Source organism: Lycium barbarum, chromosome 6, assembly GCF_019175385.1.
Source record: "Lycium barbarum isolate Lr01 chromosome 6, ASM1917538v2, whole genome shotgun sequence".
Classification (NCBI taxonomy): domain Eukaryota; kingdom Viridiplantae; phylum Streptophyta; class Magnoliopsida; order Solanales; family Solanaceae; genus Lycium; species Lycium barbarum.
This window is the reverse complement of record NC_083342.1, coordinates 28,643,600-28,662,336: the sequence shown is the minus strand read 5'-3', so window position 1 is coordinate 28,662,336 and position 18,737 is coordinate 28,643,600. Positions and strand designations below refer to the sequence as shown.

General features: G+C 35.5%; 1 protein-coding gene and 1 long non-coding RNA gene across 2 annotated transcripts; both read left to right on the top strand.

The window, feature by feature from the left end:
* Window positions 1–1,536: 1,536 nt before the first annotated feature.
* On the top strand, window positions 1,537–2,862 carry LOC132643977 (proline-rich receptor-like protein kinase PERK2). Its single transcript, XM_060360506.1, has 4 exons — window positions 1,537–1,577; window positions 1,624–1,683; window positions 1,989–2,675; window positions 2,747–2,862. The coding sequence occupies exons 1-4, from the start codon at window positions 1,537–1,539 to the stop codon at window positions 2,793–2,795; spliced, it is 837 nt and encodes a 278-aa protein (XP_060216489.1). The 3' UTR covers window positions 2,796–2,862.
* A 465-nt stretch (window positions 2,863–3,327) lies between these two features.
* LOC132599665 (uncharacterized) lies at window positions 3,328–6,633 on the top strand. The gene is made up of 3 exons (XR_009566930.1): window positions 3,328–3,600; window positions 3,684–3,792; window positions 5,990–6,633. It is a non-coding gene; the product is annotated as an uncharacterized LOC132599665 (long non-coding RNA).
* The last annotated feature ends 12,104 nt before the right edge of the window (window positions 6,634–18,737 follow it).

Sequence of the window (18,737 nt, the reverse complement as noted above, 5' to 3'; positions counted from 1 at the left end):
CTCGGAGGCCCAGTTCAATATAGATGGATGTACCCTTGGGAGAGGTAACTATTATAAATTATTAGTTAATTTTTGAATATTGAATAATTCTTGTAGTTCCTATCTAACTTGAAGTTATACAGGAAAATTGGCAAATGTAAACGGTTTGTGAAACAGAAGAATAGGATTGAGGGATCTATATGTGAGGCCTATCTCGCTGCGGAAACCTCTCACTTCTGTTCTTATTATTTTGAGAAACACGTTCCGTGTTTGAGAAATAGGCCAACTCGAAACGATGAAGGTGAGAATGATCCTTTGGCCCCGCCAAAATCCATATTCAATCGACCAGGTCGGGGTTCTAAAACTATTAAAAGAAGACTCCTAACTGATATGGAGAAAAAATCAGCCACAACACATGTATTGTTGAATTGCTCGGAAGTTCAACCATATTATAAGTAGGTTTCAAATTATATTATTGAGTTTTTCAAAAAAATCCATACTAATAGGTCACTGACAAGCGTTAAATGTGTTGGACAGTTTGTTCGTGGGTAGGTATGGCTATGCTCCTGTTTATTCCGAGTTTAGCGAGTGGTTCAAATGTTATGTAAGTGTTAATTTATAAAATTCAACTATATTTCATTTTTTATAAACTATAAATATTTGCTAACTTGTTTTTTTTACCACTAGGTCCATGATCCAAATAATGGCATAGCTGACGAATTTCTGAAAGATATAGATTGGGGATCGGACCCTTATGTCAAAACAATGAAAAAATACAATGTCAATGGTTACAAATTCCGTAATGAAGAAAGCTCCAAGCATTATAAAAGCAATAATAAGGGAGTCTGGGTTAAAGGGGACACTAACAATCAGGATGGAGATATTGATGGTGTGCTCCAAGAGATTTTAGAACTAGAGTATCCTGGTTGGCCAAACAAAAAGTTGATACTTTTTCATTGTAAGTGGTTTGACCCAACACCAAAAACCGGTACAAGGATAGATTCACATTACAAAATTGTTGAAGTTAAGCATACAAGGCAGTATGGAAGCTATGATCCTTTTGTCATTGCACAAAATGTCAAGCAAGTGTATTATGCTCCTTATCCATTGCGTAGGGATAAATCGGATTGGTGGGTTGTTATTAAAACAAAGCCTGTGGGTCGTGTGGAAGTTGAGAATACTTTGAATGTTGCAAACCAAAATGACATATCGAGTGTTCAAACAATAGTGGACAGAGAATTAGAAAATGAATTGGAGCATCCTGACAACATATATGAAGAAATTGATCTCGGGGAAGGAACTTCCATGGCAAATGAAAAGGAAGAACTATCTGTTGATGATGAGTACTCTTCTTATGAGGAAGATTCAGCAAGCAGTAGCGACACAAGTGAAGAGGAAGGATTACCTGTTGAAAATGAAATAAGCGAGGAGGAAGAAATTAGCGAGGAGGAAGAATACTTGTTGAGACAGAAATAAGTGAGGAGGAAGAATTACCTGTTCAATATTCTTCTTCTTAGTCCCGAGCCCTAAACTCTCAACCCTAAATGTTCTTTGGACATGGATGAAAGCTTGTTTTTCGTTTGCAAGTTCGGGTTCAGGTTCTTATTTTTGTTTGTGCTTATGATAAAATAGATGTTTTTCCAGTGGTACCAGTAGCAGTAGCAGTAGCTTCAACTTCTTTTTCAATGCCAGTTATTTGTTTTGGTATTCTTATTATTGTTCTTGTTGCATTTTTTTTTAAGATGCCACCAAGTGTTGGTAATTAGTAAATTATTTTTGAGATGTTAGAGAAAAATTAGGTAGTCTTTGACTTTTTTTTAGTAAAAGTTGTTTAGTAATTTTCTGCATGCAGACTAGTATTGGTGTTGGATTCTCTTAGTTTTTTTTTTCAATGGAATAAACTTCAATCTCATTATGCAGTAATTAGCTAATTACAGTGATGCTATATGAATATTACTCTTCCCTAACATACAGTAATTAGCTAATTTATTATATTCTAACAATCTCAGTTTGCTGATAGCATCAAATGATAAAAATGAGCGACATCGGAGTAATAGTTTGCCTGGGAAGATTACTACTAAGAGTAAGCGTGGGAAGAGTACTACTAAGAGTCAAGGAAAATCAACTGTGTCTACATCGAGGGCATCTCATTCTTCTATTCCACCATTGCATCCTCCTTCACATGGCCCGTCATCAAAGAGTAAAGAGAAATCAACTGTATCTTCACCGAGTCCATCTCTTTCTTCCATTCCACCATTGCATCCTCCTTCACAGGGGCCGTCATCATTTTCACATTCTTTTTATGGTACTATGACTCCCTTGGGCTATAGCTCGATTCCTCCCCCGGGATATAGTCCGATGCCTCCACAGGGCTATTCTGGGATTTCACCTGCTGCCCCTTTCTACAATATGCCTCCCCCAGGTTGTTCCTCGATGCCTCCCTCTTATATACCTCCACCTGGAATGCATTCCGCTTACCTCGCTGCCATGGAACGATGTCCATCTCCAAAGACTCCTTCGTCAGAGGCCACTCAATCAGCCAGTCCACGCCTTTCTAGGCTAAATATTGGATCGAGAAATTCTGAGGCATCTCCTAGCCGTTCTTCTACTCCGTCTTCAGTTGATGGTCCAAATCTTCCATCACCTGGAAAGTTAGATCATCTACGGAGGGTGCGCATCATCGCTGATGGAGAAGGGTAAGTTTATTCTTTTATTACATTCTAATTCCTCTATTATTTTTTAGTTATTGAGTTAACAATTCTTGCAGGTTTTATCCTTCTAGGCCAGCTGCAAATGCAATCTCAACAGCAATATAAAAACTTTATAGTGGTTCCTTCGCGACGTGGGGTGAAGTGCCATGTCATACGCAGCGGGCGATCCTTAATGAGTTTATGGTATGTATTTGGTAGAGTTGATAAAGAAAAATCACAGCAAAAGGGAAATCTTTCATGTTTAAACTGTGACCCAGTTTTCCAAACTAGACACTACTTCTATGTAAACAGATTGCTTATTAGAAAATCTGAACCCAGCAAGTTGTTGATGAACTTAGCAACAAGTATTAAGAGTTTGCTGTAGATTCTAATGTGCCGTGCTATCGATAAAGACTATTGGATTCGTGCCTGAATGAGAATTACACTGAACTTGGGAAAATAGAAAATGAACGTATCAGGTTACTGTGATTTTCATAGTGTTATCTACTCATCAAAATCAGATCAACCTGACAGGATGATCTTCAATCCTTAATTACTGAGATCATACATATTTCATCGTCTAATTTTGTGTTCTTAGTGTAGGCACTTCCGGACATCTGTTTCTCTGATGTTTGTTACATATTTATTTGCAGAAAAAGTGTACATGGAACCATGTCGAGGATAATGTTATTAGAAGTAATTTACAAAGAAGGCGAGTTCTCGGTTGTCAAACATTTTTTCTGAAGCTCGAAAAAAAGGTCAAAAACCTGGCTGGCTTGGGACAGATTACTGGGAGAAGCTTAATCAATACTGGGCTACGCCGGAGTTTCAAAAGAATAGCGCCCAGACAAAGGCAGCTCGAAAGTCTGAGAAGGGTGGCTCATTGCACACTTGTGGTTCAGTGTCCATGAGGACTGCTAGGAGGAAATTGGTAATTGTTTAAACATTTAGATGGTAGCAAATACAATTACAAATAATGACAGAAAACATTAACTTTATTTATTTCATTTGCAGCAAGTTACTCTTGGTAGACCACCCAATCGTCATGAGGTATGGAAGAAGACATACGAAAATCGAAGACGGAAAAGAAGTTTGGGTCGAGCCACGGGCAGAGGATACCTATGTAAGCTCTAAACTTATGTGGAATATATTTGACTAGTAATATTGTCTTTATGGTTACGGGTAAGACATAACCTGCAGAAATTTATTTGAATTTAGCTCAGAACATAACACAATTGAAGCTAGTAATTCATATATGTGATATGAACTAATTGGATTAAATCTTAGCTGTTTTTGTTACACTTTAAAATGTTTGATTTGGTTCAAGACTTCTATATCAGTGTGACATTTTACTGTGAGATCTAAAGACATCTAGCTTTTAAGAAAGTCTAATGTGGCCCTTAGTGTGACACTATAAATGAACACTTATTTGATAGTATTTCTGAATTGGGTCATTGCTATATTTAACTTTTTCCAAAAATTCTAGTAGAATGTAGACAGTTGGGCCATATCAAGGACTAACCCAATCGAAAGCACTCTCTGTTTTCATACAACCTAGTATATTATGTTACAGAATACAAACTGATGCGTTGATACTGAGATTGAAAAAGTTCTGCTCCTCAAAATCCTATAACACTTAAAAAGTGCTCTGTATAAGTTCTAAAACAAATCTGAAAAATATTAGTAAACAAATGGAGACCACTGCACTATGGATTATCACTAACACTAGAGATAGAATTAATGGATATGGATTAAGCTCGGGAGTTGAAGTGAGAATTTGGACAACTTCCTTAAAATTAACAGGCTCGACTTTATAAATTTTAGGAGGTGTTGATGGCATTGGGGCAATTGGTTGTTTGGTCATTGGTTTTGCTGGGAGCCTTCGAACTACATGAAGTGAGGAGTGATATGAGGGTAATGTTTTGTTTTTATTTACTTGTCTTCGTGGATATGTAGAATATGGAATAGAGCTAGAGAAAGAAGAATTAGAAAAAGAAGAAATAGCTACGTGTGAATCCATTTTAGTTTTTAGTGATGCAAGTTTTTCTTAACAGGAAAATATCACTAAGAATAATACATTTGCGACTTCTGTCAATGTCAGTATGTAAGTTAAGAAAAGTGCTTAATGCCTGATATCATCGACAAAGCTTAGTCTTCTGTCAAATACACTAAAATATACAAGTAATGTAAAATATGGTAGAGCTTTCTATTAGTTATGTTTGTTGGAAGTATAGTTTAGTCTAGAAAGATAGTCGTAAGCATTTTATGTCTCATTAGTTAGTAGCAGCAATTTTTGTTTTCCACTTTGGTTTATTCTATGGACACAAATTGGAGATCACTGCATTCAGGCTTATAAAATCAGAACTTCCTTAGAAGTCTGATATATTAGCAGTTAGACACAAGGCAATTTGAGTATTTTTACTGATATCTGTCTACTGCTATAATGTTACACAGTAGTTTTTTGTTGTTGCTAGACCTGTAACAGAGAAAAGTAGAGGTTAATGTTACCTATCACATTATTATTTATGTATTGGCCAAGGAGAGTTGTAAAACGTTATCTTCGGTAGCTTAACATGTAATATGCAAAAGAATTTTCCATTTGATTAACGAGGAAGATTCAGGCAGTTGGTATTGGTGTGAATCTTATCTTGTATTTTTTGTTTTTCCCTTTTCAGAATTTATTTTATACTGTTTATTTTTTTGGGTAAACAATGGAACCATTTTATTACCAAGAGCAATGAGGCGCAGAAAAAACTAATACTTGGATAGAGTCCCAAGTTATCAGTGACAGCAACAACAAACAACATTTCCTCTCTCGACACTATCTTGCGGATAGAAATTTAACTAAGTCTAGCAGCTAGTTTCGGTTTCAACCATCCTCTACACAGTCTCCTGTACTATTAATCTAATCAGTACCTCTGTTCTCCTCTGTTTCTGTTGGAATACACGATGATTTCTCTCTTTCCAGATGAAATATATGGTCCCAGCCAAAACAATTATGAACATTTCATCTTTTGCGCCCTTGCCATTAGTATAGCATGTTATCCATAGCTTTTCCTCAGTCCATGGTAAGACATTCCTATGATATCCTTGTCATTCCAGTAGCTTACTCCAAACAACTTTTGAGTACGGACATTGGAAAAATAAATGGTCCACTGTCTTATCAGCTACTTCACATAATGGGCAGGTCATATGATCAATCATCCCCCAAATATGAAGCCTATCTCTTTTGTATATTTTTCCCTGTATTGCAATGTAAAGTATAAAGATTCATTTTGGCATACTGTTTATTTATATACTAAAGTTTACTTTTTATGTAGAATCGGTATAATCAAGCGATGGAGGAACTCATTAGGAGTCAGTTGATCGATAATCAAGGCAGTACAATCATGCCATTGGAGGAACAAACTATCTCCTGTTGGTTGGACGTGGTTGGCGGTGTGAATAAGGAAGAGCGTACGGCCTTTGCTCCGAGAAGAACTTTCACCGCCTTCAGTGTGGATTGCAAGATATAGGAAATTCTGCCATTGTATCAAATGAGCAGCTTGAGGAGATGCGACACGAACTTCGGGAACTTGCTAGGAATTATGAGGAGGAACGTAAAAAAAGGTTGGAGGAGGAGCGACGTAAGATAAATCTTGAGTTAGATGTCAAAGAACTCAAGAGCCAGGTGTGTAACCTCATCAAGTTGCCCTGCTCTCCGCCCCCGAGCCCCGATCATGATGATGGTGAGGATGTAGAGGATGAGGAGAATCAGGAGCATGGAGAGGCTGAAATGGAGTATTAGGTGTCCGTTGTTATTTTTGTTCTAACTTATGTTATTTTGGATTGTTTGAAGTCTAGTGGGATGCTTTTGATATATGTTTGGATAACGTTGAAGTTGGTTGGATTCGTACGTTTTTTGTTGGCTTAATTTTAATGTTTGAATTATTTCGAAGTATTTTTATTATTGTTTTGATGGCTATTATTGGTTGTGTTTCTGTTTCTTATTGAATCAGCTATTGAAATTTGAATCAGCTACTGAAATGTTTTTTACAACAGGTGGTACAGTAAAAAATAGGCAATGCTTGCCAAAATATTACCAGAAATATTGAGGGACTTACCGATACAGTCCCTCGGTAACATGTGTAATTGTAAATCTCAGATTTTCAGGTGACTGAGGGACGTCCCTCGTTATTTTTCAAATATCAAAGTGCTTTTCATTTAGCTTACCGATGGACATTCCTCAGTAAAATGAAAAATATAATTGTTAAATATTTATATTTATCGAGGGTTGTCCCTCGGTGTATTTAAAAATTTAATTTGATTAAATTTAATATACCGATTGCTGTCCCTCAGTAAATGATATATTAATATTATATATATTTTTTAAGTACCGAGGGTCGTCCCTTGGTATATTTAATTTTGCTTAAATATGAGGGAAGGGAAGTATCGAGGGATGTGTGAGGGTCTCCATCGGTATTTGCCGAGAGTGTTCCCCGGTATTATTTATCAAGGGTCAAATTACCTACAAGCCTAGTACCGATGGTGTCCCTCGGTAAATCCTGGTTATCGATGGACGTCCCTCGGTAAATTCCCTAGGTAAATCAGGATTTTTTAGTAGTGATATTTCTTAGCTGCATATTTTCTCCCCCTTATGTTAGAAAAACTAACACATATCCCCATTTTCTTTGGGAAATCAATTTGTGTGCATTATGGTATATTCATTAATCATATACCGCACATCAAGATGAAAATCTCTAGTTCCTGAACTTGAACCAATTATGAGGGGATAATTTTATCATAATTTATCGGTCTGAAGCATACAAGTTCCGTTGTATGCAATATATCATCTCTCAGACCAACATATGAAACTCTGTTATCATAAGTGATGGTTTAGTTGTATTATGGAGGCATCCAATGGCAAACCAGATTAGATATAAACCAACGTTATCAAGATGAATTGTCTTCATTAGATATTCTGAAAATTGTGCTTCCAACTCAATTATTTTGAGCAAGCAACTTTGTAAATGTCAAACTGCCAATTGACAATAAACTTATATGTGATCGTCTCATAGATGCATTAATTTACGACGTCACATTGAAGGTGAAGGGGCCCACATTCACCTTTTATGTTTTTCAGAATTTCGGGGATTCAGTCCCAACAATAGCTGGTGTAATCAACTTATCATCATGAGAACAAGCAACACAAACAAATTCTAGAAGAATCTTCTATTTCTTCAATATGTTTCGAATACTCAATTAGCACGTTAGATTTAAATTAGGACAACTAAAACGGTCTTTTCAATTGATAAAATTATCTGTACCTGTAAACTTTAAGTTTACCATGACGAGTGCTATTTATTTTAGTAAACTTCTAGTTTACTATTGCATGAGATTTTGTGTCATAAAATTTTGATTTATTATGACGTGTGATCCCATCATGCTCGGGTAACGTATCACATACGTATTTCTTACCCCGTAACTCAGAGATATTCAATCTTCCAACCACTTATAGTCTCAATATGATAACCATTTTTCTCGCTAGTAAACTTCAGGTTTACTACAATTTATTTTCCGACCGTAACAATTGCGATCTAGGATAAATGGTGCTATCATACTTAACCTCTTCGAGAGACTTCGATTTCAGATATCTACTACTTTAGGAGTAGATTTCAAGAGTTCTACTACTTCGGGAGTAGAATTCAGAGTCTTACTACTTCGGGAGTAAGTTGCAAGTTTTACTACTTCGGGAGTAAACTGCAGAGTATTTATTACTTCGGGAGTAAATTTCAAAGCTTTACTACTTCAGGAGTAAAGCATAAATTATTCAGAATATTTCTTTTCAAAATACCTCTTCCAGAGGTGAGTCGTGATATCCTCACAATCAAGTGCGCATCTTATTGATAAGATTTACTAAATATCATCACATTCATTTCAGGGAATGCATCTATATTTATTCTTTTAAGTTCTCATTCTTCAGGAATGAAACACAATCATCTGAACGTGCCTTAAGCATATTAAATCATATAGCTTAGAACCGTTTTTAAGATATTTCCACTTCAGAAGCAAATCGAGGCATACATGTTATGTAGATAATTTTTCTCTAACATATCTTTTAAGAATATTCCCCGGCTTCAAAACAAATACTGTTTTAGGAGCTATGAAGCACCGTAAGATATCCAATTTATAAATTTATTGTAGAATAAATTCTACAATTTTATAGACTGTAACCGAAATGGCATTAACCAATACGAGCATTTAATTTAATAGAACGGATGCTATAGTCCGATAAATGGTTGTATATATGCTTTTGAAAAAGTAATTAAAATACGTCTTCAATAAAATAAGTCTACTATGGAAAACCCGGATATGTATGAATTCATGGATCCAAGCTTGCCACTGGCAGTTAAACACAGAGCATAATATTTTTCCATCCATAATAACAACCTCTCTAATGGAAAATAAAATGTCAAGATTGAATCATAACCACTAGAAACGTTGGTAAGATACTCTTCTGGACCCATGGTTGGAATTAATTTAAAGATCTCAGCAAAACATTGCTCACCTCACAATATCCGAAACATTAACAGAGGAAAGAAATGGCAAGGAGAGATGAGTAAAAGGAAAACAAAAATCTAACTGGAGTACCAATCCGTAACAGAAAGATGTTACCTGACATATCTTTCTATCTCCGTAGCTTTGTAATACTAAACAATTAAAACCGATGAACCAGATTCATCCTTATCTTCAATCGATGCATTAGAAAAAGGATATTGCAGTTTTAAATCGCTTCCTATAACTGAAATTAAATAAAATAAGCCCTCAAAATGGCAGAGTCTCGTGCTGATAACGTGTTATGAAATAATATTAAACGTACACTACACCAAGAAATATAACCAAAGAAGCTGGGGCAAGGGAGGGGGGGGGGGGGGGGGGGAGATTTTATTGCTCTTTTAATTGATGTACAAATGAACTGAATTAATTTTTTATTTATAGAAAAAAAGAAGCAGCTGTGAGACTTTTCAGAAGCTGCTGACAAGCTGCCTGCTTGAGCTACTTGCAAGCTACCTGCTTGAGCTACTCGCAAGCTGTCTGCTTGATTGCAAGCCTGAGAAAGCTACTGAGCTGCTTGCAACCTGCTTGCATGAGCTACTTGCAAGCTGCCTGCTTGATTGAAAGTTTATCCAATTGCAAGCTTATCCAGTTGACTATGTATTTGAATGGATAATCATAATACGGTGTATTTATAACAGAAAGTAACAAGTGAATAAGTACGGACCTGTTTGGCCATAAGAATTATTCACTTTTTGCCGAAAGATTTTTTCACTTTTTTCAAAAATTAGTGTTTTGCCATGAAAATTCCAAATACAAGTTGTATTTGGAATTTGAAAAGGAAGTGTAGATTTACACATAACACATTAATCTAAATTAGTTAGATAGCGCGTAAACCTTAAAAGGAGAACTTACGTGTTCTTCGTGTAGCGGAAGCGGAAGTCGAAGCGCGGCTGGAATTACTGGCCGATGGTGGTTGTCACGATATATTGGAGCAACCCCCTAAATCACAGTCTAAACCCTAATATATTGTACAGAAGAGAAGAGCAGAAAAATATTGCAGTAGTATATTTATTTTACACCGTAAGTGTTATTATATAGGAAATATTAGGCTAAGTTTAATTACCCTAATGGGCCTTAAGCACCCCTTATGGGTGGACCCAAATTTCCTACATCTCCCACTTACACATAATGGGAGTGCTCATCTAATTTGAGAAACATGTTCTCAACTCATCTCCGCAATCATTTATACAGGGAAGTAGACTGTGCGACCAGCATACTGTGAGAGCTAAGTGCTATACATCTGTTAGGAGTATATAGCGTCTCGTTGAGTGCAAACCTGCAAGTAGATCATAAAGTATGCAGTACCCCAGATCATATGAATCACATTTGATATAATCTCCAAAATCTCATATATCATTATTTCTTGTATTCACAATTGTAACTCATAAGTTATAATTGGTGCACCAGTGGATACAAATTAATGAGATTCCATCAATGACCTTCCTCTTCTCACGATCCTCTTAACATTAGGTTAACTGCTTTTCTAGATATACTCCGCCAGACCGAATCTGTATACATGGTGTTTTGGAAGCACACTAAGATAGCTAACATCAAACTAAGTCTCAAGTATCTGATCCGAGTCACAAAGGGTACAAATCTTGAGCCACCATAAAGGCTCTGGGTCTCACACAACAATAAGTTGAGAATGGACTTATGTTAACCCAATTGGTCGACATTAGCACACATGGTATGAAACACATGCTACAACATTTTCTCCTTTCCCAGGGAGCGTATGTCTTTATCTCGTAAAGAATGATGTACAGATGATATTTAGACACCATAAGTATCTAAATTTGAGTTCTTAATCTACTATATCATTTTTAACTCACATCTGGCTCAGTAAGTAGACTAGGTGAACGTTTTTCACCTTAACGACCTTATGTCATTATTTATGCGACGTTCATGATTTTAAGTTGAAAGCTCTCAAATTATCCATTTGATAATTTTTCTTAAAATCCAGTCTCATCTCTACTCATCACTAAGATAAGGAGGCGGTTACCTGTGTGAGAAGGTCAACCTCTTGTCTACCCGACATACTTAAAAAAAACAAATAAGTAACGAATGCACATGACATTCAACATGTAAAATATGTATGTATGTAAATCAACTTTATTGATAATTAAAGAACATCAGTCTTGTGAACATGGGGAAATTAAACAAAATGAAGTATCTTAGAATCTACACAAGCCTTGAGACCTAGTGTGTCTCACAAATGCATCTCTAGACAAAGGCTTGGTCAATGGATCTGCTAACATATCTTTTGTAGACACATACTTCACGTTCACTACCTTGCGTTTAACCATGTCTCTTGCATAGTTATACTTGATATCTATGTGTTTGGTTTTGCAATGAAACTTAGGGTCCTTGGTAGAGGAAATTGCAGCCTCACTGTCACAGTAGACTAACACTGGTTCAGCATCTTCTGTGATATCCAATAAGTGTTCCAAGAACCTTTTCAACCAAACAACTTCTTGTGCTGCTGATACGAGAGCCACATATTCGGCTTCCATAGTAGATAGTGATATACATGATTGTTTCTTACTACTCCATGATATGGCGCCATCACTGAGTAAGAAAACATATCTTGAGGTAGACTTCCTCTCGTCTAGATCTCCTCCATGATCTGCATCACTGTATCCAACTAATCGCAAATCTTTGTCGCCTTGGTAAGAAAGTGCATAATCAGCAGTTCCCTTCAGATATCTCATGATTCTCTTTACTGCTTGCCAATGTGCTAAACCTGGGTCGGTTTGAAATCTACTTACCAAGCCAACTGCTTGACAGATATCAGGTCTGGTACACACCATAGCATACATTAGACTTCCGACTGCGCTCCTATAAGGAACTCAGCTCATTTTTTCTTTCTCTTCAGGAGTCTTAGGACACATTTTACTACCCAAGGCATGGCCTTTACTGATAAGAGTATCAACAGGGCTACTATTTTGCATATTGAATCGTTCAAGAACTTTTCTAATGTAATTCTCTCGGGAGAGATATAATAGTTTCTTTGGACGATCTCTTGAAATCTTAACTCCAAGAATATATGCAGCTTCACCCATATCTTTCATCTCAAATTGGGATGATAACCATGACTTTATCTCAGTAATGAACTCCTTATCATTTCCAACTATAAGTATGTCATCTACATACAATGTTAAAATCACAAACTTGTTTCTTGATCTTTTGGTATAAACACAATGGTCTTCATCCATCATGGTAAAACCATTGGATACGACAACATTCTGAAAATGTATATACCACTGCCTTGAAGATTGTTTGAGGCCATAAATAGACTTCAAAAGTCTACAAACCTTTTGTTCGTGGCCCTTTTCAATGAAACATTCAGGTTGTTCCATATAAATTTCTTCATCTAATTCTCCATTGAGAAAGTCAGTCTTTACATCCATTTGATGTAACTCAAGATCCAAGCTTGCAACTATAGCTAGAACAAGACGAACAGAGGTAAACCTAACAGCAGGCGAGAAAGTTTCGTCGTAGTCTATTCCTTTTTGCTATGTATACCCTTTTGCCACTAGTCGAGCCTTATATCTTTCAACTGTGCCATCAGCCTTGAGCTTTATTTTGAGAACCCATTTGCTCCCAATAGTTTTGCGTCCTTGAGTGAGGTCGACTAGTTCCCAAACTTTGTTGACTCTCATAGACTCCAACTCATCTTCCATTGCTTTTGTCCATTTGTCAGGGCATGATAGAGCCTCTTTTACATTTTTAGGCTCATTTTCATCTTGCAGGAGCATCATAAATAATTCACCGCCTTCAATGTCAAATCGTCGGCGGGGAGTCTTTTTACGAGAACCACGTCTAGTTTGTGATTCATCATTGTTCCCATTTGGATCAATGTTGCTCCCACTCGGGTCAAGAACACTTAACCTGCTCCCACTCGGAACAAGATCGGTGACCATCTCGCTCCCACTTGGAACAAGATCCATTTGGGCACTTTCATTAAGTCTAGAAGGATTACTTTCATTCGCACCTGATGATGGAAGAGGTTGTTGATGAGAAACTAATTCATCATCTGCTAAAATACTCCCACTCGAATGAAGAGATCCTTGTACGTCTTGATCCCCTAGCTCAAACAATGATAGGTAAGACCTACCTCTCACTTCTTAGGAAAGTCATTCTCTAAGAATGTGATATGTCGTGATTCAAATTCAGTTACACTTCCACTGTTTTGCTGACCTATAAACACATAACCCTTTGAGGTTTCAGAGTACCTTATAAAGATACTTTTCTTTCCTCTCGGACCCAATTTGCCATATTTGTGAGAGGAATCATGTGTATATGCAGCACAACCCCAAGGTCTTAATACACTCAGGTCAAGATGTCTTCCAGTCCATAACTAATATGGAGTGGTTGCAACTGATTTTGAAGGCACTCGGTTAAGTACATAGGTGGCAGTAAGCAAAGCATCACCCCAAAAATTAATTGGGAGGTTGGCTTGTGCCATCATTGACCTAACCATTTCTAGGAGCGTTCTGTTTCTTCTCTCCGCAACACCATTTTGTTGTGGAGTATTTGGGATAGTCAACTGATGAACTATTCCCTTTTCATCACATAACCCATTAAATCGAGTCGATAAGTATTCCCGGCCACGATCAGTTCGAAGAGCTTTTATCTTCTTGTCTAATTGATTTTCCACTAAGCTCATATAGCGTTTGAAACAACTTATTGCTTCAGATTTGTGGGAAATTAAATAGACATAACTGAAACGGGTAAAATCATCAATAAATGTAATGAAATAACTTGCTCCATGCCTAGCTCTAATATTCATAGGCCCACAGATATCAGAATGGACTAATTGCAAAGGATATTCAGCTCTAGTCACTTTACTGAAAGGTTTTCGTGCAGATTTTCCCGCTAGACAATTTTCACAAGTGGACAATTCCACATGTTCAATGCCGGCAAGCAAACCTTGTTTCGCTAGCCTTTGCATTCTTTGTTGGCCAATATGACCAAGTCTAGCATGCCATATGTTTACATCACTATCATATTTATTTGTAGAAGCAAACATAGAAAAACTAGCATTATTATTGAATGAACCATAATCCAAATCCATAATAAATACCTTTCTAGGAGGCTTAGAGCAATCCTTAGCATAGTGACCCTTCTTGTCACAATTATAGCACTTCACTTTAGCAATATTGACACGTTTGGGACGTCTATTCTTTCCTTTTTCAGTCTTTGCTCGTTTAGCAGGCTGAGATGGCTGAGTTTGAGGTGGCCCTCTCTTCTTTCCCCAGTTCTTTCGCTTTGGATCACCTTTGTTTTTGGAGGTTGTTGCCATGTTCAACTTAGCTATTGGCTTTGCAGCCTCAAGTCGTTCCTCCTCTAACTCAAGATGCCTCCGGACATCTTCCAGAGTTGTGATTCTTTCATTATGAGTCAAGTGCATCTTCATATGATCCCACGAACTAGGCAAAGAGCGTATGACAGCTTGAATTTGTTGTTCATCGGTCAACACATGACCAACATCTTTTAGCTCCCCGATCATGTTTGTCATTTTCCTCAGATGCGTTTTCATTGAATGCTCTGGGCGTTTCTTGTATGAGTCAAACTTGATCGTCAAGGATCTTAGCCTTGCAGTAGAACAGGTACCAAACCTATTCTTCAAAGCAATCCAAAGTTCCATAGCCCTTTGGTGATCCTTGAACTCCCTTAGGATGTCATCATCCAAGGTGCTTAGCAACGTAATGCGAGCAGTGGAGTCCTTTTTTCTCCAAGAATAATACGCTTCATGGTCACGCCTATGTTGAACCGTGTTGCCATCCTCAGGCTCATTCATGACATTGTTAATGGCCTCCAGAGCCTCTTGCTCTTCCAGCACATATTGAACTTTCAAACTCCAAGTTTCATAGTTGTCACTATTGAGTTTCAACCCTTTGTTTAACTCAGCAACAATGTTTTTCGAAGCAGTAGTCATTCTTTAACACACAAAAAAAATAATGAGAACCATTAAAATAATAAAACGCAAGACACTATGTTCAACACACATACATATTATGAAACTAAGCATCAATTGACTAAGGTAATAAACACATATATTAATCATGGAGTCGAGAGTTCACTATGTTCCCAATCATCATCCAGAAATTAAAATATCATGAAACTTAGCCTAGTCAATTACCTAGCTTAGCATCTTAATCATATTTAGGCAACATAATTGTCTATCATGATTCTATAATCCCATATGGATTATCAGTTAAACAAATTAACTTTTATACACATGCTAATAAATTCACATTAAATTTTAATGTCAAACTAATTAAGATAGTACACATGTTAAACAAATTAACAAGCAAGATTAATGTTAAACCAAGTACCATATATTTCATGCTAAATTAACATAAAATGTGTTAAACTAATTAACAGATTATACATGCTAAAAATGTTAACATAGACTTTACCATAATGATGTTAAACTAATTAACATTTAGCACACATCAAACAAATTAATGTGAAATTAACGTTAAACTAATTAACATTTCCAAGCATAAAAAAAATAACAAATAACTTTATTGTCAAGCTAATTAGTATTTCAAGCATGTTGAGCACATAAAAAAAAACTAATGTTAAACAAATTAACATTTTAAGCATGCTAAACAAAACAATCAAATAAATCTAATGTTAAACTAATTAACATTTTAAACTTGCTAAACAAATTAGCAAATAGATCTCATGTTAAACAAATTAACATTTTTAAACATGTTAAACATATTTGACAAACTAATTAACACATTTTTTTAAAATTGGGATAATAATTAATTTCATTAAAAAAATATAAATACTAAATTTATATTCTGAAAATTTAGTCCATATAGTCAATTTTCTTAATCTGGATTTAAATTATAAAATCAAAACCTTTTAAATTAGGCCATTAGCCCAAACAAATGCAGCAATGTGTAAACTGGGCATTTAGCCCATTCACTATTTCTGTATCAAAAACGAAAATAAAAAATAAAAAATTGATATGGGCTCTAAGCCCAAGTCTTCTAATAAAAATGGAATTTTTACTCGATATAGCTACTTCTAATACATAATTAGTGGTAATAACTACCTTTTATTTTAATTACTAATAATAACTAAATACTTTTCTAATTTAACTATTATAGCTACACAGTAACTTTCAATTACCATTTCACAAATACACCTAAAATTTAGCATCCCTAATCCCATATCCCCTTTTAATGGTAACAATATTAATCACTTAAAATACATTACCATTCTCTCTCCTTTTTCATAAATTCTTACCTTTTTAAAAAGGGAAGAATCTGTGAATGCCCAGTGAAATAGTCGTCTTCTTCCTCTCTTCACCCTTCTGCAAAATTCGATTTTCCATTTTGGGATATTGCAATCTGAAACGGTATTTTCAGTACGGTTATTTCGATTCAAGGCATATGTGGTCAAAGTGGGCCTCTTTCACGTTCTATCCCATCTCCTTTGTTTCGTGAAATTTTCGCTATTTGTGTTATTATTCTTCCACAAAAACAACTTGGTGAAGTGATTGTTTTTACTCCAGGCCGTGGTAGTAGTTATGGTGGCGCACACGAGAGAAGGGGAGAGAGAAATTTTTTTAGGGTTTTTGAGAAGATGAAAAATATATGTATTTGTGTATGTTCTATGATATGTATAACTACCAATTGTTGTGGTTGGTGGTATATTTTTGTAAGTTTTTCTATATATTTGTGTATTTTGTTCAAATTAATTCCATTAGTTCATCTAGTTTCAAATACACGGCTGACGCAAATACATGGTAAGTTTTCTATATATTTATGTATTTTGTTCAAATTAATCCCATCAAATACATGGGTGATGCAAATTGTTACTCACACAAATATATGAGATTTAATATAAAATACATGGGGTTTGGTTGGAAACTTCAAATACATCAGTTATGCTATCAAATACATGGGTAAATAAAAAACGAAATCAATATTGAAAACTTCAAATACATTACCACTAAATACATGGGTGATGCAAATTGTTACTCACACAAATACATGATATTTAATATAAAATACATGGAGTTTGATTAGAAACTTCAAATACATTAGTTATGCTATCAAATACACGGGTAAATAAAAAACGAAATCAATATTGAAAACTTCAAATACATTGGTTGTTGAATGTTTTCAAATTTTGAATTTTTTTTTTTTTTTTACGTTTGAATGTTGAAGATTGGATGAAGGAATAGAAAATGGTTATGGAAAAGAAATCTAAAATCTGATAGAGTATCGTAAAAAATACCAATTAATAACTAATTAAATGATCCACCGTTATGGCCTAAAATCAAGGGATATGTTTTCTTTTTTACTGTGTTTTTATGAATTTACACGCATCAAATACATCCGAAAAAATACCTTAATTTGGAAAAATATAGCTACAAATGATAATATTTAAAAGGGTAGCTATAAATGATAGGAAACTACCATAAGGTAGTCATTTGAGTAATTTTACCTTAAAAAATATCTTCTCTTTAAAAAATATGAAGCTAGGGTCTGTTGCTGCTGGGCACTTTACCAAAAAAAAACATAATTTTCATCTTTTCTTCTCTATGTTTCCCTGCCTCCGATGGAGCACCAAGCTCCATATCAGTTCAGCCATCAGAGAAGGGAAACCTTTGCTTCTCTCTTCTCTTCTTAGTCCTTGTGGCTAGAAAAAAAACATTGAAGCCTCTGCTCCTATATATATTTTTTTATTTTATTTTTTAAGATAGAAAGAGAGAAAAAAACTTGATCTTTTCTTCCTCTTTGGTCCTTATGTTCTTTCTGTCAGAGTAATCGACTATATACATGACAAAGAGGTATCAGGAGAAGGAAATTCATGCTTTGGTACTCACTGCTTCATGTTATCTTATTTCATATTAGCATCAGTAAGTCTTTTTTTTTTTTTTTTTTTTTTTTTTTTTGGAGTTCTGGTTGCCTTGGCATTGTTTTTTTTTTTTTTTAGGATGAGAAGGTTCTATTCCCGTGCACTACTGTTGTGCTGTAGTGATTGAGAAATCAACCAAATTTTTTTTTCTTCTGAAAACTGATTTCAGAATTTATTATCGGTTAAAATCTAAATATTTAACATATTTTAAGACTTTAGTTCATATCAGTAGAAAAAAATTGATAAAGGTTCTGATTCGAAACATATTCAGATATAAAAAAAACATTAACCTGAATTAAAACGTAATTTTAAATCAGTATACTACAAAGTTTTATTATTTCCAATTGCACAGTGCAAAAAAAAAAAAACTCAGTTCTAGATACACACAGTAAATCAGAACAGATCTATAATTATTTGTCGGACCAGAAAACCAACCCTATGGCTCTTGATACCAATGTAGATTTACACATAACACATTAATCTAAATTAGTTAGATAGCGCGTAAACCATAAAAGGAGAACTTACGTGTTCTTCGTGTAGCGGAAGCGGAAGTCGAAGCGCGGCTGGAATTACTGGCCGATGGTG

Bases quoted from the DNA above. Each gene is read 5' to 3' on its own strand.
- LOC132643977 (XM_060360506.1), top strand. From the start codon at position 1,537: ATGGATGAAAGCTTGTTTTTCGTTTGCAAGTTCGGGTTCAG. The intron at 1,684-1,988 runs GTATTCTTATTA...TAACAATCTCAG, and splicing joins AATGCCAGTTATTTGTTTTG to TTTGCTGATAGCATCAAATG. The intron at 2,676-2,746 runs GTAAGTTTATTC...CAATTCTTGCAG, and splicing joins ATCATCGCTGATGGAGAAGG to GTTTTATCCTTCTAGGCCAG.